At 41.0% G+C, this 26700-nt stretch overlaps 1 protein-coding gene across 1 annotated transcript in view; it reads left to right on the top strand.

Moving 5' to 3' along the window:
- ksr2 (kinase suppressor of ras 2) overlaps positions 1-26700 on the top strand; it is a 361347-nt gene that overhangs the window by 229120 nt on the left and 105527 nt on the right. The window contains exons 7-9 of the mRNA XM_072247505.1: positions 13358-13441; positions 19544-19611; positions 23002-23120. Coding sequence (XP_072103606.1) covers positions 13358-13441; positions 19544-19611; positions 23002-23120 — 271 coding nt within the window. The remainder of the gene's footprint in view (positions 1-13357; positions 13442-19543; positions 19612-23001; positions 23121-26700) is intronic.

Genomic DNA, 26700 nt, shown 5'->3' with positions numbered 1-26700 from the left:
ATGTTGCTTAACTGAAAAGGAGCCACAAAGTGCTGCAGAGCAGAAGTGTGTGATTGTTGGAGGCATAAGAGATTGCAGATGCTGGAATCTGGAACATGCAGTGAAGCAAGGGAGGACCTCAATGAGTTAAGCAGCATGTGTGGGAAGAAAGTCAATGTTTTGGGTTGACAGACATTCCATTGTGCAAAAACTCATTTCAGGGAGGTAGCACCATCAATTTGCAGGAGACTCCCAGAACTTCCAGAAGAGGTGGGATGTCTGGGTTGAAAGCTTGCATACCAAGTTAGTTTACAGGTATACCAAGTAATGGGAAGGCAAATGCAAAAATGGCTTTTATTGTGGAGGAGGGGAGAGGAATATAAAACTGTGGAAGTCCAGCTACAGCTATACAGAACATTAATGAGACTACATCTGGAGTACTGTGTGTAGTTTTGAGGAGAAGTAGTTCGAGGCAGTTCAGAATGGGTCACCAGGTTATTGTTAGGATGAAGGCATGTCTTCAGAGAAAAGTTGGGGCAAACTGGATGTATACACACTGGAGTTCAGAAGAATAAAAGATGATGTGATTGAAATACAAAAATTCTGAAGTTGTTTAACAGGGAGAATACTGAAGGGATGATGGTGGAATCTAGAATTAGTGAGAATGTTTTTAACCTTCACTGATTTAAAACAGAGATCAGAAGGAATTTGTACCCTCAAAGGGCTATATCTGTTTAATATTTTCTGTCCAGAGAGCTGTGGAGACTGAGTCATTGAATAAATTCAAGGTTGAAAGAAGCACATGCTTGGTTCATAGGAATTAAGCATTACGGGGAACAGGGAGAAAAGGAGATCTGAGGCCAAGATCAGAAAGCCTATTGAATGATAGTACAGGCTTGAGAGGCTTCTTCACGCCCCTGTCCTCCTATTTATGTTTTAAGGGTGGCAACTCCTGCTTTATAAATGTGGCATGCCTGTGTCCCCTGCCAGCAGCATCTATAACCTTGAAATTGAGTCAAGATGACGTCGAGCTGAGATATCCGTCAATGTTGTGGCTCGGACTTATTTGCCTTTTAGGTTTGTAGGGATGGTTTGGGAATAGGACAGGGTGTTAGGGGTCAGGTTAGGAATGAGGGAGAGTTAGAGGCAAGGGACAGTAAATGAAGAGTCAGGAGCAAGAGGTGTTGTTCATAATCCAAATCGGAGTGCTCCACAATGGAAGGTCAGTGATCCCAGAGGTCGGGTCAGCAAGCACTGAGGAGACCAACAATCCTCAAACTCATTGTTTGGAGCTCCATATGGGAAGGAGTCAGGAGTGCTGGTGACCGCCCACTCCCCCACTTAGTTGGAGGTCCATGTGTGCCTGAAGATCAAACCCATGATTGACAAATCTTCCGGTTGATACTCAGAAGTCGGCGAAGTCCGGTGGGCAAAGTCAAAGGTTGAAGTGCAGAACTCAGCGGGACTGGAGGTAAAAGCCTGAAGGTCAAGGATCGAAATCCGTGAGAATAGAGGTAGAAGCCTGAAGGTCAAAGCCCTGGGTCAGCTTGTGCAGAGATCAGGGACCCAATGATTGTGAGTCCGGGTCAGGAACTGGGGGTTTGAGGCTTGATGCCTGTGAGTCTGAGGCCAAGTAGATGCCTGGTGGCAGCCTTTTCTGAGGTTGGAGGCCTGTGTGTGTGTGTGGGAAAGTTTTGCTGCTGTTGTCTGGTTTTGTTATTGTTGTTGCTGTTGCTTGTGTTGTTCGTCTGTGTGTTTTGGGCATGCCATGTTGGTGCTGGTCAACTTCCCCCAGTTCATCCTTGGGTGAGTTAGTCGTTAACATAAACCACACATTTCACTGTATGTTTCAGTGTACATATGATAAATAAATTTGAATTTGAAATAGCACCAGCTATTCTCTAGAAATAGTGCTCTAACACACTGGACAGCCATGTTTAATGCAAGGCAGTAGTCTGATTTAAACAAGGTTATTTCATTCACGGTTCACATTGATGAAGATGTAAGAATTTACCGTACTAAATTTCAGCTTCTTTGAATTATTAAGGAAATTCTTCAGTTGTTCCCATGACTTGTAATAGTATGATTGTAAGTCATCTACTCACGAATTAAAGCATATTTCCAAAGTCCCCATGGAAACAATGCTTCCAAACAGGAGTATTAAAACAATGCTACTCATTTCTGTGGTGTCTATGGATCTCAAATTTCAGATGTAATTCTAATGCAACAGTACGGGGTTGCTTTTCTCTCAAGTGTTTCTCTTTTTGGCAATGAAACACTGGCAACAAAACTTACAAGTGAACTGTTGACACTTAGCTGTACGTATGCTAAGGCAATTGAGATACTATGGTGCTGCAAGGGGAAGAAAAGTAATGAATAAACTACTGGAAGAACTCAGCAATCAAAGAACATCTATGGATCATGTTGTTGTGTGAACTAAGCCAATGGAAAGAAATACTGGTAGGTATGAAGCAGCCTGTTTATTTGACATAATGAGATGCAACAGGTAACATAGTGAGACCTCTTTCGGTGGAAGAAGGTCTGCCAGACCCAACACTACGCAGCATTTAATGTGCTAAAGATCAAAGGACATTTCAGATAAATCCATATTTACAATGCATCCTTTGAGCTACAATGCCTGGATCTTCCCTACTAGCAGATGCAAAATAGGTGTTAATTATTGTCATATCCATGCAATGGATTATTGATTGGATTCATTCATATGTAGACAATCAGTTAAGAGCTTGGTTCCTGATCCATCTGGTCTGCATTTTGCTGTTCCATGCAGTATTTTAAATTTAATCTTCAATGCATATTCAGATCTGATGGTTGGTTGCTGAAGTCAATATTCGGTATATGTCCTAACCCCAAAAACGCTCTAGCAGATCAAAGAGAGTCCTTCATTTCATTGAGTGAGACTTAGAAATATTAATGAAGAACTACCCAAGGAGAGGGATCTTGGTGCCAAGGAAACCTGAAGGACATCAAGAACAGTGAATGGGCAGCTGAACTGACCAACAGAAATGACACACTCTGAAAAACTGAGCAAGTAGGAAGAAGTATTACAGTCTCATGATACTTAAAAAGAGGAGCAATCTAAACTTTACCTATGCTGTTGAAATGTACTGCCTTGAGCAACAAATTATAGTCGCACTCTCTCTCCCACACTCAAGCCTATCTTACAATGACACAAGATTCAAGATTTAAGATTGTTTAATGTAATTTTCTGTACACAAGTGTAAGGTGAACAAAATAATTGTTACTCCAGATCCAATGCAGCAGAAAAAAAGCACAAAAGGTAAAGAACATGGTAATAATACTACAAAACACACAATAAATATAAATACATAAGATCGTTTATGTACATAGATTGATTGTGTGCTCATGAAGTGACACTAGGCTATACACAATGTGTCTGATGGGAAATGATAAAGTAGTGCAGGAGTCAGTGGGCGAAGGTGTCGATCGATCTTACTGCATGGGGGGGGGGTAACTGTTTCTGAGTCTGCTTGTTTTGGTGTGGGTGCTGCGTAGCCTCCTCCCTGAGCAGGGTGTATGGAATTCGTCCCAATGTTACTGGCCCTTTTCCAACACCTTTCTGTGTCTATTGTATGTTCTTGATGGCAGCTAATCTGATGACAGTGATGCGCTGGGGCAGTTTTGACTACCCGTTGTAGAGTCCCCCTGTCCGCCGCAGGGCAGTTTCCGTTGCCAGTAGCGACGCAGCTTGTTAGGGTGCTCTCTACTGCATATCCGTAGAATGACATGAGTACGGGTGTGCAAAATCCAGCTCTCTTCAGCCTCCTCAGAAAGTGGAGACATTGGAGAGCTTTCTGATCTGTGGGACCAAGAGAGGTTGTGTGTGATATTTATTTATTTATCGGCATTGAGTGTGGAATAGGCCCTTCTGGCCCTTCGAGCCTTGCCTCCCAGCAATCCCCCGATTCAATCATAGCCTAATCATGGGATAATTTACAGTGACCAATTAACCTTCCAACCAGTACGTCTTTGGACTGTGGGAGCAAACCGGGTCAATTAGAGGAAGCCCACGCAGTCACAGGGAGAATGCACAGACTCCTTACAGGCAGTGGCGGGAACTGAACCCGGGTAAAGCGTTGTGCTAACCACTATGCTGCCGTGTGCACTGCCAGGAGTTTGAAACTGCTCGCAGTTTCCACTGCTGTGTCACCAATGTAAAGAGGGGTGTGAGTTCCCCTGAAGTCGATAACCATATCCTTGTTTTGTTGCTATAAAGGAAGAGGTTATTTTGCCTGGCACCAGGCCTCAAGCTCTTCCACCTCCTCTCTCACTGACAGACGTATGCTCATCCAATGGGGAACCTGTTCATCTCAATAATAGGCCAGGAAATTAACACTGAACTCTTTGTGTATGCACCTCAAGCTCTCAAATGGAATAAGTAAGTCACTAGTTTGGAAGTATCATTGTCTCCTACCTAATATCTCCCTGGCTTAATGCATTCATCTCTTTGTCAAAGGATTTTGTACATGTTAGAAACTTTCCACTTGCTCACTTGTGGCAGCTTGCCATGCTCTTGCTTGTGTTCTTATGGTTGCAATCTTGCAAGGAAGTTTCTCCAGATTTGACTCACAGAAGGAGCAGGAAAATGAAGAATCAGTGAAGTGTCAACAGAGCGCCAGCACACTCAGATGCCAGCACCAAATAGGCAGACAGTAGGCCACAAAGAACCTTTTGCGTATCAGTCAGTAATTGTGGGCAGCAGTAGGGAAAAGGTAAGAATGTAATGAAATTTATTGTCCCTGCTTGCTGGGGTGTAGCCCTACATGGTCATACTTTCCCAGAGGGATTAGTGTAGGACCGTGCAAGCAAAATACTCAGGAAAAGATTAATAAGGATGGACAGTAGAGTGTTTGGTCAATATATTGGACCAAATGCAAGGAAAAACCAGGAGCATGCAGAATTTCGTCCACAACCTTCAGGAGGTTATGGAGAGTCAGAAAGTATCACTTCCAATTTGAAAGTAGTTCCAATCACTTTTAGTACTTCAGAATTATAGGAGATTTCTACCTCTTTGGAGGGAACACTAAGGTGATTCAATTTCTTAATGTCACCATGAAATTTCGGGGTAATTCCATCAGAGAATTTTTTTTAACCAAGTCAGCAGCAGAGATCTCCATTGTAAATTACTGTCCAGCAATGTTGATGCCAGATTGAAAGCACTGCGGTCATTAAGGAGGAGGTGGCTATTTTGTAGAAATTGTTTGCCAGGAATGGCAAAGGTATGGAGACCTTTGCAATGCCAATGTGTTCTGGACTTAACTCAGACCTTTGAGCTAAAGGTAAACTGCTCGTCTCCCAATCTACCTCATCATTTGTCATCTCGTCAGAGGCTCCCAGGTAATGACTCGCCTTCCTCAGACTGTGGCCGTTCTTGGTAGTATGCAGCGTCCAGAAGTCAATATTTTCAGGGCAAAATATCATCAAGGGCACCTAGCACAGACTTGTGCTCCTTCCACCACTGTAAATGGACAACTTTACAACGGCCACAGAAAAGGTAGCATGGCTTTGTAATCGGTAAATGGCATCTACAAGGAAGGCAAGCTCAATATTTGTTAAGTAGATTGTTTGTTGTAACAAGAGTTTTTTAAAAAACATGTATCATTTTAATAATTTGGTACAAAGAGATTTTATGCTAAGTATAGCAATTTTGTTTTTGTTATTTTAAACAAAGAAATTTAGATTATGAAGACACGCAGTCCTCTTTTATTGTCATTTAGTAATGCATGCATTAAGAAATGATACAATATTTCCCCCGGTGTGATATCACAAAACGCAGGACAGATCAAGACTGAAAAAAACTAACAAAACCACATAATTATAACATGTAGTTACAAACAGTGCAACAATACCATAACTTGATGAAGAAGTCCATGAGCACAGTAAAAAGTTCAAGGTCTCTCAAATGTCCCACATCTCACGCAGACGAGAGAAGGAAGAAAAACTCTCCCTGCCATGCCAACCACAATCCGACTCTGAGTCATCCGAAAACTTCGAGCTCTGATCAGCTCTCCAACACTGAGTACTGAGCGCCATCTCTATCCGAACGATTCAACCTCCATCTCGGTCGCCAACAGCAGGCAAAGCCGGGGATTTTGAGGCCTTCTGTCCGAAAGATTCCCGATCACGCAGTAACAACAGCAGCGAACTGGAGTTTCAGAAATTTTTCCAGATGTTCCTCTGTACTTTCACGTCCGTCTCCATCAAATCAGAATTGTCCAGGGTCCCTATTTAACGGATACAATATCATTTTTCACCGGAGGGCTGCACACGTGCAGCGCACTGCACTCTCTCCTCCCGCTGGTGAACATTCAATTTATATGGCTTTGCATGACCACTTTCATGAGAGATGAATTATTATGATATTCCAAAGCACCAGAGTTACTTCTTTCAACATGGGGAAATATCAAAATAGTTTGAAGCACAGGTTTGACAATTGAGAATATTTAAGAATCAGAATCAGGTTTATTAACACTGACATATGTCGTGAAACCTGTTGTTTTGTGGCAGCAGTGCAGTGTAAGAGATTAAAATGACAAGTAAACAGTGCAGAGGAGGAATAGCAAGGTAGTGTTTGGGGGTTCACAGATGGTTCAGAAGTATAATGGCAGAGCGGAATGGCTGTTCCTAAAACACTGTGTGGGTCTCAGTGGTGGGGAGGCTTGTGTCCGTGAGTCTCTCTGCAGCCTCTTTCAGTCCTGTCCAGTGGAATTTCCATAGCAGGTGCTGATGCAACCAGTCGGAATGCTTCCTATGGTACACCTGTAGAAATTTGCGAGAGTCCTTGGTGACATAGCAAATCTCCTCAAGTTCCTAATGAAATATAGCCACTGGCATGCCTTCTTCATGACTGCATCAATATACTGGGCGCAGGACATGCCCTCTGGGATGTTGACACCCAGGAGCCTAACGCTGCCCACCATTTCCAACCCAACCCCTCGGTAAGGACTGGTGTGCATTCTCAGTACTTGACTAGTCTGAAACAAAGTTCCCACTAATGAGGGAAATACTATTGTTTCCCATTGCATGAGGGTTCAGAAGGTTAACTGCACTCAAATCAGATGCAGATTAATATGCACAGACCCTGACCTTTGGTCTGTATCTCTGATAAATAGTGAGGCTTCCATCTCAAACGAGGCTGCATTATTTGCATTGACAACGCTGTGTAGTCACACTGAAACAACCTCAGTCCTCATTGCTGCAGAAGAAAATTGTAATCTGGTACTTGACTTTGGCATTCTATCTGTTGAGAGAGAACACGTTCCGCAATATGTCATCACAAACAGGAGAATATCTGCAGAAACAGCTTGAAACGTCAACTGTTTAATCTTTTCCATAGATGCAGCCTGGCCTGCTGAGTTCCTCCAGCGTTTTGTGTGAATTACCATAATATGTCATGTCCTCTTTTCAAAACTTCTTGAAACAATATATTATATAAGATCATTTGATATTGCTTCCTGCGGTGTAGCACTCTTGAGGTTTCCTCCACTGCAAATGCTCAGATCTCAGATGTTAGTATGGATTTGTATACATTTCCCTCACTTAACTTGGATCACAATACTTGCTTGGCTGCCTCTTGTAAACGTACCAGTAAATTGAGTAAGTGTTGTGACCTCCTTGTTTTCAAAGGAAAGACCTTTAACTACATTTCATTGGAAGCCCTGTTCAACAGCATATGGCACCCTAGACTTTGACTGCACTGGAAATTTACAACATTGCAAGATCTGTTGGCCACAGACTGACACTCATTTCTAGGTTCCTACTCAAATTTTGTGCTTTAAGAGGCTTCAGTGTATTCTGGCTGAATGAAAACAGAAAAGCCAGTAACTTCTCAGCAGATAATCCTTGGAGGGGGTCATCATTTCAGGTCAGGGACCCTTCATCTGAACTGGATAGTGGAGCAAACAAATGCATTTTAAGTTGCAGAGAGGGGAGGTATAGAGAGGGAGCGATGGGGAGGGAATGTCTGTGGAGAGCAAAGCTGTCAAGGCAACAATTACTTCGAATACACAATTAGAGAGAGGAGAGAAGCAAATGACAGTAGATGAAGGGGAACAAAGATTAGCTTTCAAAACGTAGTGAAATGTGTCGTTTTGCATCAAAACAAATCAGTGAGGATTAAGCTGGACAGCCTTCTGGTGCCACCACATTTCCAACTCCAACAAAGCTTTCCCACAACTCAATAGACTTAACCAGATGACTCATTTGGAACATGGGAGGAAACCAGAGCACATGGAGGAAACCCATACATTCAGGGCACGAACGTTCAAACTTCTTACAGAGGCGGGAATTGAACTGCGATCTTACGACTGATGCTGTAATAGTGTTGCGCTAAAAACAAATTGAATTAGGAATATGTAGAAGAGCATAATAATAATTTTACCAGCATGCTGGGCTCAAGTAATTTTCCCTCAAGGGAAAACAACATCTGTTCAGGAACGAGTGTCTCACAGGGTATTAACAACTTTTACAATGTTGCTCCATCAATCTTCCTAAGCTTCGTAATTCATTTCATTGATGAGCAGAAAATATTGTGCTTGTGTTTTTGAACAGATCTCAAATTCAGAGTTTTGTTTTCTAGAGATTGTTTGTCATTCACTTCTCACTTACCAGCACAGACTCTCTGATGTGTAGTACTTTCATTTTATTGAACAAAACTTGTGCAGAATAGGCAGGAAAACAATTAGGTTGCCCACTGTTTGGATAGTCATAATTTCCAATTTCTTCTCATAAATATATTTGAACAAAATAATACATTTTGAAATAAAGCAAAGTGTCCTTCATTTTACCTTTGTAATGGGTCAGTAAATTTTCATTTTAAAGGTTGTAATATGTTAAACCATTGGTTGTTATTTCAGTAACAAGATAAATGGAAAATCCTTTAGTTTAACTCGGCTCTGTCAGGCAGTGTTTCTCACATTTTATTAACCTCAGACCTCATTCTGCAAAACCACAGGTCTGAATAGATGCTGTATTGAGTTGGTAAACAGGTTAAACTTCACTATCACGAAAGCAAAAACAATTACTTTAAAAACTGGCAATTGGAGAGAGAAGCGTGAACAGAAAAAAGATTGAATCAGAGGGGTATTGCAAAGTGACGGAATGTGTCACTGACAGTGCTTTCAAGCGGTACTGACTCAACGGTGCCTGCTCACCGATGCCTGATTAAGGGTTCTCTTTTCTCTAGACTTCATCATAGATTTGGTCCAACGATGGACGAGTGGGTTGAATTCCAGAGGTGAAATAGGAATTATTGCCTTTGTTATCAAAGCAATATTCAACCAAGAACGATGTTAAGGAGTTCTTGTAAAACTGAAATCAGTGGGCTGGAGTCATACCGCACCCAAAAGAAGATGGCTGTGGTTGTTGGAGGTTAACCATTTTAGCCTCAGATATCACTGCGGAAGTTCCTCAGGGTCGCGTCCTCAGCCCTGCTGTCTTCTGCTGCTTCATCAATGAGTTTCCTTCCATCATAATGTCAGAAGTAGGGTTGTTTGCTGATGATTTCACAATGTTGAATTCCAGTTGCAACTCCTCAGCAAGTGATGCGTTCTGTGTCTCCATGCAACAGGACCGAGAGAACATTCAGGGCTGGACTGTTAAGTGCCAAATAACATTCATGTTACTAAATTACCAGTCAATGTCTGTCTCCAACCAGTGAGAATCCAACCTCTTTGTTTTATCATGGTTATGTCCTTTGCTCTTAACATCATTTGGGTCATCAAGGACCAGAAACCCAACTGAACCAGCTATGTAAGTACCATCACTATAAGAATAGATCAAGAGTACCCTGTGGTGAGTATTTCACTTCCTGACACCTCCATATTCTCCTTTTCTTCAACAAATCTCAAAAAGTTCGTCATGCTCCAAGACAAAGCAGTATACTTGATTAATGCTCGACTATTCACTATAAACATTCTCACCACTACCACGGCACTGTGGCTGTGCTGTGTACCATCTCCAAAATGTACTGCAATTGCTTGAAGAGTACCTTTCAAACATAGGACCTTTACTATTGCAAAGAACAAGGCACAGAGGAACTCACACACCATCCTGATCTAAAAAATAATTCTTCACTCTTGCTGAGTTAGATCTTAGAACTTCCTATCCAACAGCGCCGTGAAGACATTATCAATAGTAGAATGGAACCATTTCAAAAAACATTTCACCACCACCACCTTTAGGGTATTTAAGGATGGGTAAGAAGTCCTGGTCTTCCCAGAGACACTGACATCTCCCCCAAAATGAAAAGGAAGTCTCTGCTTTGACTGTGAATGTTGATGGGCATTTAAACAGTGGGAGGCAGTACAAATGATAAGCTACAAGCCCAAGTACACAGGGCAACAATCTAGTTATAATCCGTGTGATGTCCTCAGGAATTATTCCTTGGGATTTGGAACTATTTAGTAGTCTTCCTCAGTGGAACACTGAACTGAGCTAACATAAAATGGAGATTGGTTCAGTCTTAAGGGAACTTTGTTGCTATAATGTATGTTGCATATCCTTTCCTTTCACACTATAGAAATGGTGGTGCAAAATGGGCAAAGACATTTACATTCATAGGCAGAGGGGGCTCATAGCTCCTATTCTTCATTCTTCTTATTTCTTGTTTGGTTCCTCTCCCAGGTCAATGAGATTTCAGGATCAGAAGAAACTTTGGTTATTTTAAACAGTGACTCACCACACCTCACCCTAATTCTACATTCTCTCACAAGATGAAACATCTCGAGTTCCAGCTGAGTTTCTCCAGCATTTTGTGTGTATTGCTTGGATTTCCAACATCTGCAGATTTTCTCTTGTCTCCACAACCAAGTTGTGACTTCTAAGAATATTACCTGTTGTAGACAAGTCCTGTCTCACTTTTTAAAACCCTAGTGGACAATATTTCCTCTTAAAACAGTCTGCCCATTTGAGGTGTGTCTTGTAAACCTCTGAACTGCTCCAATGCATCAACATCCTTCCCTAACCTTTGAACTTATGTTCGATTTTGAGAAAAGATGGGGTTCATTTGCTCATTATTATCATTTGAGTTAATTGATAGATTTCCTCCACGATCTAATTGTAAATTTTTGGTACTTTTTTTTTCTTGCTGGCGGTTTGATGTTTATCTTTAGAAGCTTTTTGCATGACGCATGGCTCCAGGGTTGAACACCTCATGGGTTTTTTTTCCCTCACTTTTTCTTGCTTAGTAAGGGTTTTTTTTTCTTTTTTTATATCACCAAAATTTTTTCAATCTTTAATGTTTTTTTTCTTGAGACATTGTAAGTGTTGCTTACTTTGATGTTCTCGTGTTAATTTTGGATAATAATAATAAAAAGATTTGAAGAGAATAGTAATACTATACGTGGCATTCTAGATATGATCTCATCATTGCCTAGTAAAGCTTTGTTTCCCTTTCGAAATAAATAATATAATTTCTTAGCTTTCTCTCTGAACTCCCTTGCTTATGGACCCACTGAAAAATGTAAGCAGCACACAAAAAGCTGGAGGAACTCTGATTGTCAGGTACCATTAATAGAGAGAAATAGATATTCAACATTACGGGTTAATGCACTTCATCCGGACCAATGAAAGGTCTCAGTCTGACTGCTGATTGTCCTTTTCCTACCAGTGATGCTACTTGATCTGCTCAGTTCCTCCAGTTTTCTGTGAATTATGCCAGATTCCAGAACCTGCAGCCTTTTGTATGCCCAGGAAAGTGCATGGTTCTTCCCTCGGCAAGTTCGATTGATATGGAAACCACCACCCTTGCACCCTTGTGGTCAGAATGAAACTTGGTGATAACACATCCTTGTGTTAAGTGGCTGGATTTTAAAATTAGAATCAAACAAATCACCACTGGTTTAACTGAACTCAATTTAAACTGAAAATTCATTTAGTTTCTGCAAGTTGTAGAATCATGGGTCATTTATGAATAACTGAGTGTGCTTTGTGATTTCATCATCATGCTTGCCTAAAACCTGATTTTGAAAGATCTAATTAATTGTGTTATTTCATGCCACTAAAGTCTTTCTTAACTTTATTCAGTGAATGGGTTGCTAGTGGTCTTTGACACCACAGTTAGGAGAGAGCTTGCAATGTTAACCATTTCTGGAACAATTCTTGCTAATCGATCAAAAAATATATATAGAATTCATGTGAGAAATGGAATTGGACTTGGTGAGGATCTTTTCTCATCCACTTCCAAATAATTTAGTAGGAACTGTGCCATTTTCCACAGGGGTTCTATCTGTCTGTAATTAATTAAGCACTATCGGGCCACAGTATTAAAAGATAAACATTTAGGAGTTCTTTGCAGGGAATACTAGAAGGAAGTGTTCTGAATTCAGGTCAGCGGTAAACTGGGCATTTTCATTAGTTTATGCCAGTGACAAACCGTGCCAGTAGAAGTGGATTTTTAAAAGATTTGAAGAAATAAATCAAAGAAGAAAAGCTAATAGTGTTGGGGGTAGCAAGTAAGGTTGTCTAAGGCTACTGCAGGGTGTAGATCAGATGAAAAGTTGGGTGGAGCTTTTGCAACTTCATCCTGACCAGTGTGAGTTGCTGGATTCGATATGTCAAATAGAGAATAGGGCATGTGCTATAAACAGTAAGACATTAAGGAATGTTGATGAACAGAGGGCCTTGGAGTTCAGGTCCATTGTTCCCTGAAAGTGGTAATACAATTAGATGCAGACAAAGGCATAAGGAATGCTTGCCTTTAAGTGTTGGGGCATTAAGTGCAACAGTTGGATGGTTATGTTGCAACTTTACAAAACACAGTTAGAATGTATTTGGAATATTGTGTGCAGTTCTGATCACCACAGAATGTAATTGCACTGGAAAGAATGCAGACAGGATTCATTAGGACGCCATCTGGATTGGAGCACTTAAGTTATGGGGAGAGACTGGAGGGGCTAGGTTTGCCTGGAGAAAAGGAGGCAGGAGGATTAACTGACAGAGGTGCACAAATTATGCGAGGCATAGAAAGCGTAGATAGTTGGTATTTTTTTCCCATAGTAGGGGTATCTAAAACAAGAGGGTAAATGGGATGGGCAGAATGATTGATATAGATGTGGTGGGTTAAAGAGTCTGATACTTTGCTATACGAGTCTATGATTCTAAGTGTTGGATTATGCTTTCTTCAACAACTTACTGCAATAACAAACACATATTCTTGCTTACATTAGGTCAAAAGCAATGCATTTTTAAAACTATTGAGCTAGTAACTTCACAGTTTACATTTGTATTTTATTTTTCCTTTAACTTGCCTCTCCATGGCAGTATTGTTTCAGTGTAATTAAAACTAATAATGCAATTGATTGAGCCTAAGTAAAATTATTTTATCTTATCTTTTCTGTAGATTTTCCACCAAGTATTGGATGTCTCAGACCTGCACAGTATGTGGGAAAGGAATGCTTTTTGGCTTGAAATGTAAAAACTGCAAGTATGTAATCAAATTTTGGAATTTGAGTTCCTTGGTTCCCTGATTGCAGTGATAATAATTAAAGAATGTGTACTTTTTAATTATGTCAGTGCCGGATAACTAGGAAAGTAGTATTACCATCCCTGCCCTCAGAACTCTAGCACGGGATTTTCTTGGATCCACTTGGGATGTCACTTGAGGCCGTGGTTTCTCACCCAAATGGTACAGTCTACAACAGTACTGCAGTCACATATTGGAGTGTAAAGTTAGTGAGACTTGCACAAGTTTCAGAAATCTGTAAGGTACTCACTGACAGGCAAGAGTGCTTGTCATTAAATGGTGAAAGAGAACAGTGTAGAGGGCAACTTAATACCTTTAGAGTTACCATCTTCAGAAAATAAATATTGCTTTCCATTCTTCATAAAGGTCCTTAGAGATACTAATGCAAGTTGATATAACACCAGTGATATATTATTTTCTATGACTTATGCAGAAGTTGAAAGTGTAGTATGAAGTACCAGCACTACAGAGAATTCAGGTGGTTCCCTGACGTCAGAAAATATCAGGGATTGAGTCATTCTGTATGTTAATTCTTTATCTGAGTGAATGGCCCAGTGGTGAGATTGGCAGGAACTAAGAGTGGAATGGCAAATGCACAAATTGACAAGGAAATTGAAATGGTTACACTAAAAACCTCTCCAATATTTCCTTTGTGCACTGTAAGATGCGGGGAACTAATACCACCGTGCTCAGGCTGCTTGATGAAGTGTCTCGGTCCAAATCATCGACTATTTATTCCCTTCTGTAGATGCTGTCCGACTTGCTGAGTTTCTCCAGCATTTTATGTGTGTTGCTCAAGATTTGCAGCATTGGCAGAATCTCTTGTTTATGACAAACATGGGGAAATCAGCAGGTACTGGAAAACCAAAGCAATGCACACAAAATGCTGAAGAAACTTAGCTGACCAGGCTGCATCTATGGAAAAGAGTTAGCGGCTGGTGTATTGGGCTGAGACCCTTCATCAGGACTGGAATGGAAGGGGAGAAGTCAGAGTTAGAAAGTTAGGGGAGGGAGGGAAGAAGTACAAGGTGGCAAGTGATAGGTAAAACCGGAAAGGGGTCGGGGGGAATGAAGTAAAGAGTTGGGAAGCAGATTGGTGAAGAGCTAAAGGGCTGGAGATGGGGGAGTCTGATAGGAAAGGACAGAAGACTATGGAAGAAAGGGAAGGGGAGGAGTACCAGAGGGAGGTGGTGGGCCATTAAGGAGATAAGGTGACAGGGAGAAATGGAGGATGGGGAAGGGGAGGGGAGGGAAAATTACCCAAAGTTTGAGAAATCGATGTTCATGCCATCAGGTTGGAGGAGCAACACCTTATATTCTGTCTGGGTAGCCCCCAACCTGATGGCATGAACATCGATTTCTCGAACTTCCAGAAATTGCCCCCCCCTTCACCATTCCCCATTCCTGTTTCCCTCTTTCACCTTATCTCTTTACCCGTCCATCACTTTCCTCTCCTCTCAGATTCCCTATTCTCCAGCCCTTTATCTCTTTCACCAATCAACTTCCCAGCTCTTTACTTCAACCCCTCCCTCCCGCCCAGTTTCACCTATCACCTACCACCCTGTACTTCATCCTTCCCGGCCCCTCCAACTTCTCACCTTCCTTTCCAGTCTGACGAAGAGTCTGTCCCCGAAACATTGACTGTTTACTCTTTTCCATAGATGCTTCCAGGTCTGCTGAGCTCCTCCAGCATTTTGTGTGTGTGTGGCTTTTGTTTATGAGGCTACTTCAGTCTCTGGGTCTTCCTGGGAAATTAAAATTTCATCAGTTAATAGTTTGGATGGTTTGAAATATTTAATTGCTGGTTTCAGGTTTACACAATTTAAATAAAATCATTGCTTTGCTGGTCTTAATGATATTAAACCAGTCTGCTGATGACTGGATGAAGAATCAACAGCAATATTTTCAAGTTTAAATAATGGGCATCATACTCTGACTTTCCAGTTTAGTCTTCAGGAGCAACCAAATAAATAACAAATAAAATTAGATTGTAAGCCTAGCAATTTATTTATTGAGATCCAGTTCTGGCCCTTTGAGATGTCTCACCCAGCAATCCCCCAATTTAACCCTGGTCTAATCACAGGACAATTTACAATGACCGGTTAACCTACCATCTGATACGTCCTTAGATTGTGGGAGGAAATGGGAGCACCCAGAGGAAACTCATACGGTCACAGGGGGAACGTACAAACCCCTTACAGGCAGCAGCGAGCAATGAACTTGGGTCACTGGTACTGTAAAGCGTTGTGCTTACCACTACACTACCGGGCCACTCAAATGACTCAGCTCAAATCAGAAAGCCATGAAAATAATTTATGCTGAAAACATCAAAGTGTTTTGTATTCACGTGTTTATGGGCTTGCTACAAACAGGGCTCAAAGTGATGCCTCTTGCCGTTATTCTCATTTTGCACCATTCCTGATCTGGGCTGCGCTAAATGACATGATGCCAACTGATGGCTCCAGTAATTTCTAATGAACTCCAGAAGTTCCCAGCTGTGCAGACGTCTCTATTTCCTGTGAGCTTTGTGTAGGAGGGCAATAAAAATGTTCTTTTTTTTATATGTCTACTAAGTTTGCAGTCAGCAAGTCCCCTCTTTACTGCAAAAATAGTTTTCTTTGAAGTCAAGCTCAAAGCAAGAGGATTCTATTACTGCAGCAATAGATATTTAAGGGATACAGAATCAAGCTGAGCAGATTGATTGAGATATAGAGATCAACCATGATTTATATAGATGTTGGAACTGGCTTTGGGAATGTGATACTGCAACTTTAAGGTGCTTCATAAGATAAGGCTTACTTTACGTCTTGTCTCATGGACAGCAACAACAATCATGAAATCAGCCCAGGTCCTCAGGAAATGCGTCTCAGATCAATCGAAGAACTATTTACTAGTTTATGCAGTAAACGACAGATGAATTACCATCTGGGCAATCTGTTGTTCATCCACTTTATGGAAAACTAGCGCTTTGCCAGTGTGCTTATCATTATAAGTAGCCTATGGCTATGCCCTCTCTTCTATTCCTAGTCTTTTTAGAGTAGTGGTCTGTTTTTGCTTTACTGTAAAGCGTTGTGCTAACCACTACTGTGCCACCATAATGTAGTAAAAGGAAATGTGATATAAAGTGGTATGTATAGTCACTGAAATATATCAGGAGTTCCCAAACTTTCTTGTGCCATGGACCAATACCAATAAACAAGGTGTTTGTGGACCCCAGTTGGGAACCCTTGCTCTGTGGTTGAGATAATGGTACTATTTTGCAGTATTCTCCAGCGAAAGTATTAAAGAACATCATAATGAATTGTGTGTACTTTCTCCATATAATATAGTATTACTTTGTAAATAGAGTGATCTAACTGTGCCCTTTGGCGCTGAACCGATAGATAAGCTTTTTGAACCATCTGTGTTGTAATTTTTCACACGTCTAATGAAGTACAAAGTGCGTGATTGCGTTACATGAAGGTTTGGAGCACTGGCAGATAGACAGGCCATGCCAGAGGGTGACTGGATCAGATTGGTTGGCTAATTTACACCCCGGCCTATTTATTTGTTATTGCCTTTAGATTCCCACTGGGCAAATCCCCAATGTGTTCCTTTTATCACAATAAATACAATAATAACTAGAAGCAGAATTAAATATTTACAGAGTCTCACATTGTCTTAGTGATAGAATTTTCGCAATCTCTAGATTAGATGGTAGTAAGTGGGATGGAACCTGATCTCCATGGAAAGCTGACTTTTCCTCCTGCCATTTTGGGAGACTCAGAGTAATAAAACTGAAATTGGCTTTATTGGATCTTGCCAAAAACACACAGATCTGGGGAAGATAAATTTACTACTTTGAGAGGTCATCGTCACTCATTATATAATGCAGCAAGATGATCGTTGGCAGAATTTAAAATCCCTATTCTGGCTCCTGCTCCCTTTCCTTTCCTGTTGGAGGGTCTTGGCCTTCAAATATCCAGTGTTTATTTCCCTCCATAGATGTTGCCCGGCCTGCTGAGTTCCTCCAGCATTTTGTGTGTGTTGCTCTAGTTTTCCAGCACCTGCTGTGTTCAGAATACCAGTCCATCCTCTAATCAGAACATGATTTGTACCGGCTTCGGGAACACCTATAATCAATACAGCTTAAAAGGGACGTTACAGTTTGAGCATCACACACAAAATGCTGGAGGAACCCAGCAGGTCAGGCAGCATCTGTGGAAATGAGTAAACAGTCAGCGTTTTGGGCCGAGGCCCCATCAGGACTGAAAAGGCAGGAGGAGGAAGTCAGAATAAGAAGGTGGGGGACAGGGAGGAGCAGCTGGAAGGTGATAGATGAAGCCAAGGGGGGTGTGAGAGGAGGAATGAAGTGTGAAGTTGGGAGGTTGGAAGTGGAAAACGGAAAGAGCTAGGGAAGAATGCGTCTTATAGGAGAGGAGCGTGAATAATAGGAGAAAGGGAAGGAGGAGTGGCACCAGAGGGAGGCGGATTATAGGCTGGCGAGAAGAGGTGAGAGGCTATAGTGGGGAAATAAAAAAGAGGGAATGGGTGGAGAAAAGGTTATTGAAAGTTGGAGAAATTGATGCTCATGCCATCAGATAGAAAGCTACCCAAACAGAATATGAGGTATTGCTCCTCCAACCTGACAGTGGCTTCATCATGGCAGAAGAGGAGGCCATGGGCTGACATGTTGGAATGGGAATGGGGACAGAAATTGAAATGGTTGGCCCCTGGGAAGTTCTGCTCTTCTGTGGGTGGAGCTGGGGTGCTCGACATAGCAGTCCCCCAATCTAGAAGAGGCCACACCGGGAGCAGCAGATACAGTAGGCGACCGCACGTGAAGTGTTGTTTCACCTGGAAGGTCTGCTTGGGGCCCTGAATGGAGGTGAGGGAGGAGGTGAATGGGCAGGTGTGACACTTCAGCCCCTTTCACAAGTAAGTACCAGGAGGGAGATTAGTGGGGAGGAACAAATGGATGAGGGAATATGTAGGGCGTGATCCCTGCAGAAGGTGGAGAGTCAGAGGGAAGGGGAGGTAAAGATATGTTTGGTGGTAGGATCCTTTTGAAAACACCAGAAGTTGTGGAGAGTGATGGAGTGATGTGTTGGATGTGGAGGTTCATGGGGTGGTAGGTGAAGAGGGTGGGAAGATAGGATGAGTGTGGATATCTGGGAAATGGAGGAGATGTGGATGAGGGCAGCATCAATGGTGGAGGAAAGGAAACCCCATTCTCTAAAGAAGGAGGACATTGCTGATGTCCTGGAAAGGGAAGCCTCATCCTGGCAACAGAGATGATGGAACTGAGAAGACAGAATGGTATTTTTACAGGTGTGGGAAGAGAAATAGTCAAGGTAGCCATGGGAATCAATGGATTTAGAGAAGATTTCAGCAGAAGGTTTATCTTCAGCTTTGGAGACAGAGAGAGAGTGAGAAAGGGGGAGAGAGGTGTCAGAAGTGGACCAAGTAAATTTAAGGGCAGGGTGAAAGTTGGAGGCAAAGTTGATCACATTGACAAGCAGCACCAATGCAGTCATTAATGTAGCGCAGTATGAGCAGGGGAGCATTACCAGGGAAGGTTTGGAACTTGGAATATTCCACAAAGCCAATGAAAAGGGAGGCATAGCTGTGGCCCATACAGGAGAAAGGCAAACTTAAAGTTAGAGTCAGTGAGTACAGAAAAAAGCCCTTTGGTGCAATTAGTCTGTATTAATCCTCAAACAACCATTTACACAAATGATATTTTACTTTATTCGCTCCGCACCTCCATCAGCTTCCAGAGATTCTACCACACAGCTTTATTTTCAGTGGCCAATTAACTTACCGACATGCATGTATTCAGGATGTGGGTGGAAACGGGAGCACCCAGAGGAAATCTACACATTCACAGGGAGGATGTGCAAACTCAGCACTGGAAGTCAGCATTGATCTAGGCTCCTGAAGATGTGAGGCAGTAGCTTTACTAGTTCTTCCGTTGTCCCCAGTAAGCAAAGTAACAAAGAATTCTATCTAAAAATATCTTCGACATGAAGTAATGCTGCTGTATTTACCTATAATAATATTTAGTTTTCCTTTCTTCATTAGGTTGAAGTGCCATAACAAATGCACCAAAGAAGCCCCACCTTGTCATTTACTTATCATTCATCGTGGAGGTGATGTTTAAATATTTGAATTATGTAATTTTTATTTGTACAACTTACCTTCTGAAATTAGTCAATTAGCAAATTTATTGGATTAATTAACTATTCTTTCTTTCAATTTTGTGAGTGTAAATGCATTTCCTTGATAATCAATGCAGATATTTTACTTAGCAAGGCACAGCACCTTCGATAAATTTTATATTATTTTAATATTCTAATAGTGATACAATTCCATAGGAGTAAATTGAATTTACATTAATAAAATTTGTATGATGATATGTGTACTGTTTTTTTCAATAATAACCCTATTTTGTTTGTAGTAAGATTTAAAAAATGCATGAAATGTCACTGTAAGATAATGCACCCCCCCCCCCATGTGTATCATGGGCCTCAGGGTTAATCGAACAACAAATTTTATTAGAGACCGCAATAAAATCTGGAAGTAGAATTCGGAATTATGCACAGTTTTTCAGGAAATACAGAGGATGCTTGACCTAAAGCAGAGCAGCAGAGATAAATTAGCTGTAAACGATTACTTTATTAATAGACCACAAAATAGCAATTCTTGAGGGGCCACAAAACCAGACAGGACAGAAACTAAACACAACAGGCTCCAAGATAAATTTTGGGCAGAGAGAGTGAAGGCGAGGAGTAACTAGTTGAGGCCAGCTGGTTTAATGAGTGAACAAGGACTGTGTATGAGATCTGGGGTTAAGTAGGCTGCAGATAACGAGTCTGAAACAAGCAGAGGTGAATCTTATTAGTTAGGTGGAGACTGAAAGGTGCCTGCATGTGTAGGCCTGACACGCTTTAAGTAACCAGATATCACCTAAAACAGGCTGCAGTGTAACAGGAGTAGCAGTAATTTTAAAATCATTATTTCAGGAGACCAGCATTCTGCACTAAATCTAACATGGGAACAGATTCCTAGACCCATATAATTGATAGATCTAGATAAAGATTCAATAAAAATTCTCCTCCTCTGATTCTGGCAAAACTTTATTTTCGTAAACACGAAGAAATCTGCAGATGCTGGAATTTCAAGCAAAACACATAAAAAGTGCTGGTGAACGCAGCAGGCCAGGCAGCATCTATAGGAAGAGGTACAGTAGATGTTTCAGGCCGAGACCCTTCATCAGGACTAACTGAAAGAAGAGCTAGTAAGAGATTTGAAAGTGGGAGGGGGAGGGGGAAATACAAAATGGTAGGAGAAGACAGGAGGTGGAGGGATGGAGCCAAGAGCTGGAAAGTTGATTGGCAAAAGGGATATGAGGGAGGAAAAGGGAGAGGATCATGGGACGGGAGGCCTAGGGAGAAAGAAAGGGGGAGGGGGAAGCCCAGAGGATGGGTAAAGAGTATAGTGAGAGGGACAGAGGGAGAAAAAGGAGAGAGAGAAAAAATAATAATAATAATAATTAAAAATAAATAAATAACAGATGGGGTACGAAGGGGAGGTGGGGCATTAACGGAAGTTAGAGAAGGTAATGTTCATGCCATCAGGTTGGAGGCTACCCAGACAGAATATAAGGTGTTGTTCCTCCAACCTGAGTGTGGCTTCATCTTAACAGTAGAGGAGGCCATGGATAGACATATCGGAATGGGAATGGGACGTGGAATTAAGATGTGGAAATAAACAAAACTTTATTTTGTTTGTTCTTGACTAACTTAAAAATATAGATTTGATGATGCAAGGCCATTTGGGAAATGCATCATAAATTTTCTCATTTTATGGCTTTCGTAGTCTGAAGGTATTTTGAAAGTCTTGAATGCAAATTTGCAATAAACACTTTAGTCTTCATATTTAGTCTTTATCTAAATATTTTTTAATCCTCAGTTGTTGTAACTTAGTAAATATAACAAGTCCTTCAAAGCCGAGGCTACCAAACGCTGCTCCAAGATCTGGCCATCTATTCTTTGATACTTGACTATCCAGACCTCTGAATGCTCATTTCTGTGTGTGTCCATCTTCCTGGAGCTAGATTTATTTCAGGCATGTTAGTCATGTTGGTCTCCTCAGATCTATGGCCATAAATTAGTGATTCAAAATTCAACAGAATTATTGCTATATCTGCTACTCTGGAAACTTGTTTAGGTGATATCTAGTTATGCAAAGTGTGTATGTACCAGTAGTTATTTGAATTGTGCATGAATATTTGATAGCTATTTCTAAAGTGTTATTGTTCCATTAACACCAAGGTCCATGACATTTTTTATGCAACCAATTCTGTTAAGATTTTTGTTTCTTGGTTGAATTTTGTGAGTTTGATTGTGCTGTACAAAGAAGAGTTGATACTTTGGAAAACAAGTCTGAATACCAAAAATTTTGAACAATTTCAGAAAGACAGTTTAACAACAACAGGCAGCCAGTTTGAGTTCAGATCTGTGAAGACATAAAACTTAGACATCTGTACTTTAAAAGACATTTAATATTTTTAGTTTTTCATGCCAGTTTAAGGTAGAACTAATGTAACTAATAATGTATTAGAGGCTGAAATGATGAGACAAGATATGTTATTTGGAAAGATTAATTGAAAGAAATTCCTTGTAACAGTGATCAAAATTAATACAGGGTTACAGAACAAGAAACAGTTCACTCCACCCCATCCAGTCCCACTCCATACCATGCAAATCTTTTCCTTATGCTGTATACCACATCTGGAATTTTATAAATCTGTGCTGAGATTACAATTACTTTATGACTTTTAAAAATTATGTGCAAAATATCAATTTTATTGACCCATCCTCTCCAACAATTGAGTTGCTACTTTGGCTTAAATGGAAAGGTTCTTCTATCACCTGATCAAAATCTTCTAAGCAATGACATGTTTTTAAGTTTTGGTACAAATAGTTCCTAGAATTCCTCAAAAAAAAAATTCCACTTTCTGTAAATCCGTAACCTTGCACTAGCTTCCCCTAATCAATGAAATCTTCAAAAACAGGACTAGAACTAAGTTGTTACCTATTTTCTTTTCGTATCTCTTCAACAGGATGAAAGTAGTATACTTTCAACTTTGTAGAAAAAGTTACATTGAAGAGACAAGATGTTCCTTTAAACTTGTAGGATTAATTTTGAAAATTCCTCTGCTTGTCGCATGTCCGGAAAAGATAGAAAGTGGTTAATTTTCAATGTGCCAGAAATTCAATTTAAAATACGGGGTCATAATCTACTTAAACCTAAGGGAGGGAGGGGAGGGCAGAGGGCAAGGGGAAATTCATATAAATAGAAATGTCTTTTCTTCTAATCAATGCTGCCTTGTTCTTTATTTGAGGGTGCTGATTTTACTATGGAGAGCCGTCATTTTAAATCAGCTAAGTTATTAATTATGAAATAAATCATGATCATGCATAATAATAGTAATCTGCAAAGCTTTTTCCTCACTTGTAGCCATCTCTGATTTTCAGCAAGACTCGTGCGAACAGAATCTGTGCCATGTGACATTAACAATCCTCTTAAGAAGCCACCCAGGTACTCTGATCTGCACTCCAGCCAAACACTGCCAAAAACCAACAAAATTAATAAGGTAAGCCTTTATGTTTTCCTTTAGTTCATTTATATTAGACAAATAATATTACCATAAAAATTACACATTAAACACAATCAGAATCAGGTTTATTATCTCTAAATAGGTCACGAAATTTGTTGTTTTGCGGTAGCAGTACAGTGCAAGATGGAAAAATTACAATAGGTTACAAAAATAAATTAGATTCAGGATTCAATATTGTTTAAAGTCATTTCCTGTACTCGTGTAAAGGAGAACGAAAAAATACGCATTAAGATACAGAACGCAGTGTGTGAGGCCTCCAGCAGTCAGGTCGGCCATGGATGTTGTGTCCTAGCTGTCTAGATATGCAAGCCAGGGCAGTACGATATGGAGAGCAAGCTGTTGCCCATGTAGCAAGCTCCCCCTCTCCACGCATCTGACGAACCCAAAGGAACGGCAGAGACCGATACAGTTTGGTACCAGCATTGTCACAGGAGTTGCCAGTCAGCGTTGAACTCAACGTAAGACTGTCTTAGGGACTCCAGCTCCGGATTTTTCCCTGGGGGTTTACTCCTGAAGCATTTCCCATGAGTGGGTACAGCCGCAAGGCAGTGGAAGTTTGAGGTCAGAGGTTCCATCTAGAAGAACACAATAATAATAAAACATATAATAAATATAAATACATAAGATAGCTTATGTACATAAATTGATTGTATGTCCATAAAGTGACACTAGGCACAGGAGTGTTTGTACGTAAGGTGACTGGCAGGAAATGGTAAAGTAGTGGTGGTTGGGAGTGTGGAGTGCAAAAGACAAATAATGACGTTGGGTTCAAGGGTCATTCTGATGATGATGGGGAAGAAGCTGTTATTATAGTGTTGAGCAAAGATCTTCAGACTCATGTACCTCCTTCCCGATGATAGAACTGCAAAAGGATTATGTCCCAGATTGTAGGGGTCTTTAATGTGGATTCTGCCTTCTCGAAGCACCACCTCCTGAGGACGTACTTGATGTCAGAGAAGGTTATTCCCATGATGGAGCTGCTGAGTCTGCAACCCTCTGCAGCATCTTATGATGCATCGGAAGCTCCATACCAGCTGTGATGCAACCTGTCGGAATGTGCTCCATTGTATACCTGCATACCTGAGGTCTGATCCATTTTCTTGCTGTTATACACTGAGAACCAATTTTAACTGGGTTGATATATTACCCCAGCTGAAGAGAGGGAACTGGAAGAAATGTGAGATTGGGGGCCCCAAGGAAGAGCTGCTGAGGATAAATATATTTTTAAACTTGAAGAGAATTCCTTGCAAGTCCTGGCATTGGACCATGAGCAGACTCTTCAAGTTGTGTTCTAAGATGACTCACATTTGCGGCGCAATCCGCCTCTTGCCTAGATAGCCTGCACTTCTTGTTGACCACCCGTATATACAAAAGCAACAACATGGCACCAAGTGTGCATCGGACACATATTTAGGTGCTGCTGTTTGTCAGTGTGCACGATGCCTGGAACACCCAGAAAAAGTGTCAGACGGTAATCCTCAGGCATCTGTCTTTAATTTCTCAATTTTCTTTGACAATTCCTTGTGATAGGAATTCAGTTTTGCATTGTATCACAAAATGAAATTTCAAGACCTTTGTTAAGAACGGAAACTGCTGGAAGTACTCGGCTGGTCAAGCAGTATCAATGGATTTAGGAAAAGAATCGATATTTCAGGTCATAGATCTTTCATTGGACTGTTGGAAAAAGGGAAAAAAAAGATGAGACAAACTGAAAGAGACAGGGTTAGCCTCATTAGTGCAGTAAGTTACCTGAAATTGCTATGTTCAGTATTAAGTCCCAAAGGTAGTATTGTACCCAGACAAAAGATGAGGTGCACTTCCTTGAGTTATGAGAAGCCATACAAATGAACACCCAAATTAGAATCAAGAGTACACACTTAGCTTTTCAAGTCTTTGCCACAATTTCCACCATGAAATAAGGTTATGGTTGATCTTGCTGTAAGCTCAACTCCATGTATAGGAGGCCAAAGTCAGAGAGTGCAGTGGGAGTGAAATGAAAAATTGAATTGGCCCTGAAAGCTAAGAGTCACTCTTGCAGGTTAAGTAACTATTTCACATCATGAGTACCAATTGCAATACAGTTGTAGAAGTCCATTATATTTAACAAGTTACTGGTACTTCATTTACAATAAAAGTTTGGCATACTGGATTTCATAGGTAATGTCCAATCAAATATGATATTCAACCAAATAGCTGGTGAACTATGAGGCCCTGGGTGGTCAGGGCACTGTTTTTGTGTCAGCCCAGTCGGTCATTGAGTCCTGTCCTGATGTGGGCCTGGTCACTTACTGAGCATTGTCCAAAGTTTTCTAGTCATTCACTGAGTGGTAGCCATTGTTGATTATTAACTACGCTCTGTCTGATGTTGGATGGGTACTGTCTGCATTCTCAGTCTGGTCACTCACCCTCTGCTGCCTTGAGGTTGGCTGTGTGACTCACTGAGTGCTGCCCATGGTTTTTCAGACTGATGCCCATTCATTGTTAGTCGGCACACTCACCGAATTTGGTTTTCGACATCAGCCTTATAAATGCAAAAAGATAGGTACTGAGTCAGAATAGAAAAAAACAGCAAATAGTCAAAAATTAATAAAGGAAGCAAAATAGAAGCACATCAGAAAATTAGCCAGAAATGTGAAAACAGGCAGGAAATATATTTGCTGATCTTCCCCAGAGGCAAATATTCGATCAGTAGAACTTATAATAGAAAATAAGGAAATGTCAGATGATATTTTGGACAGCCTATTGCTGTGGAGGATATAAGTCCCATTACTGGAAATATTTGTACATTAGGCAGTGGAAAGAAAGGCTGAAATCATGAAAAGCACAATCAGCCTTGAAGTGATAATCAACAAATTGTTGGAGAGAGTCCTTGATGATGGATGCTACTCGATGAAGTATGTCGTGCCAAATCTTCACAAGTGTCTAAGAAAGTAGAGGTGCTGCTGTGCTTTCTTCATAGTGGCACCTATGTGCTGGACCAAGAACATTTCACTCTCTGAAATGATAACAACAGGAAATTTATAGTTGCTGGCCCTCGCCACCTCTGATCCCCCAATGATGACTGGCTCATAGACCTTCAGTTTCCTCCTTATGAAGTCAATAATCAGCTCATTGGTTGTACTGATATTGAATGAGAGGTTGTTGTTATGGCACATTTCAGCCAGATTTTCAACCTCCCTTCGTTACCACCTTTGATTCAGGCAATGACAGTAGCATCATCAGCAAACTTAAATATGGCATTGGAGCTGTATTTAGCCTCACCATCGTAAGTATAAAGTGAGTAGAGCAAGGGGCTAAGCACGCAGCCTTGTGGTACACCTATGTTGATGCTGATTGTGGAGGAGATATTGTTGCTCATCTGAATTGACTGGGGTCTGCAAGTGAGGAAATTGAGGATCTAATTGCACAAGGAAGTATTGAAGCCTAGGTCTTGAAGCTTATTGATTAGTTTTGAGGGGATAATAGCATTGAATGCCGAGCTCTAATCAATGAAGTGCATCCTGATGTATGTGTCTTCGCTGTCCAGATGTTCTAGGGTTGAGTGAAGAGCCAATGA

The sequence above is a fragment of the Mobula birostris genome, chromosome 31 (genome assembly GCF_030028105.1).
Source record: "Mobula birostris isolate sMobBir1 chromosome 31, sMobBir1.hap1, whole genome shotgun sequence".
Taxonomy (NCBI): domain Eukaryota; kingdom Metazoa; phylum Chordata; class Chondrichthyes; order Myliobatiformes; family Myliobatidae; genus Mobula; species Mobula birostris.
The sequence above is the reverse complement of the archived record's forward strand: the minus strand, read 5'-3'. Positions and strand labels throughout refer to the sequence as shown.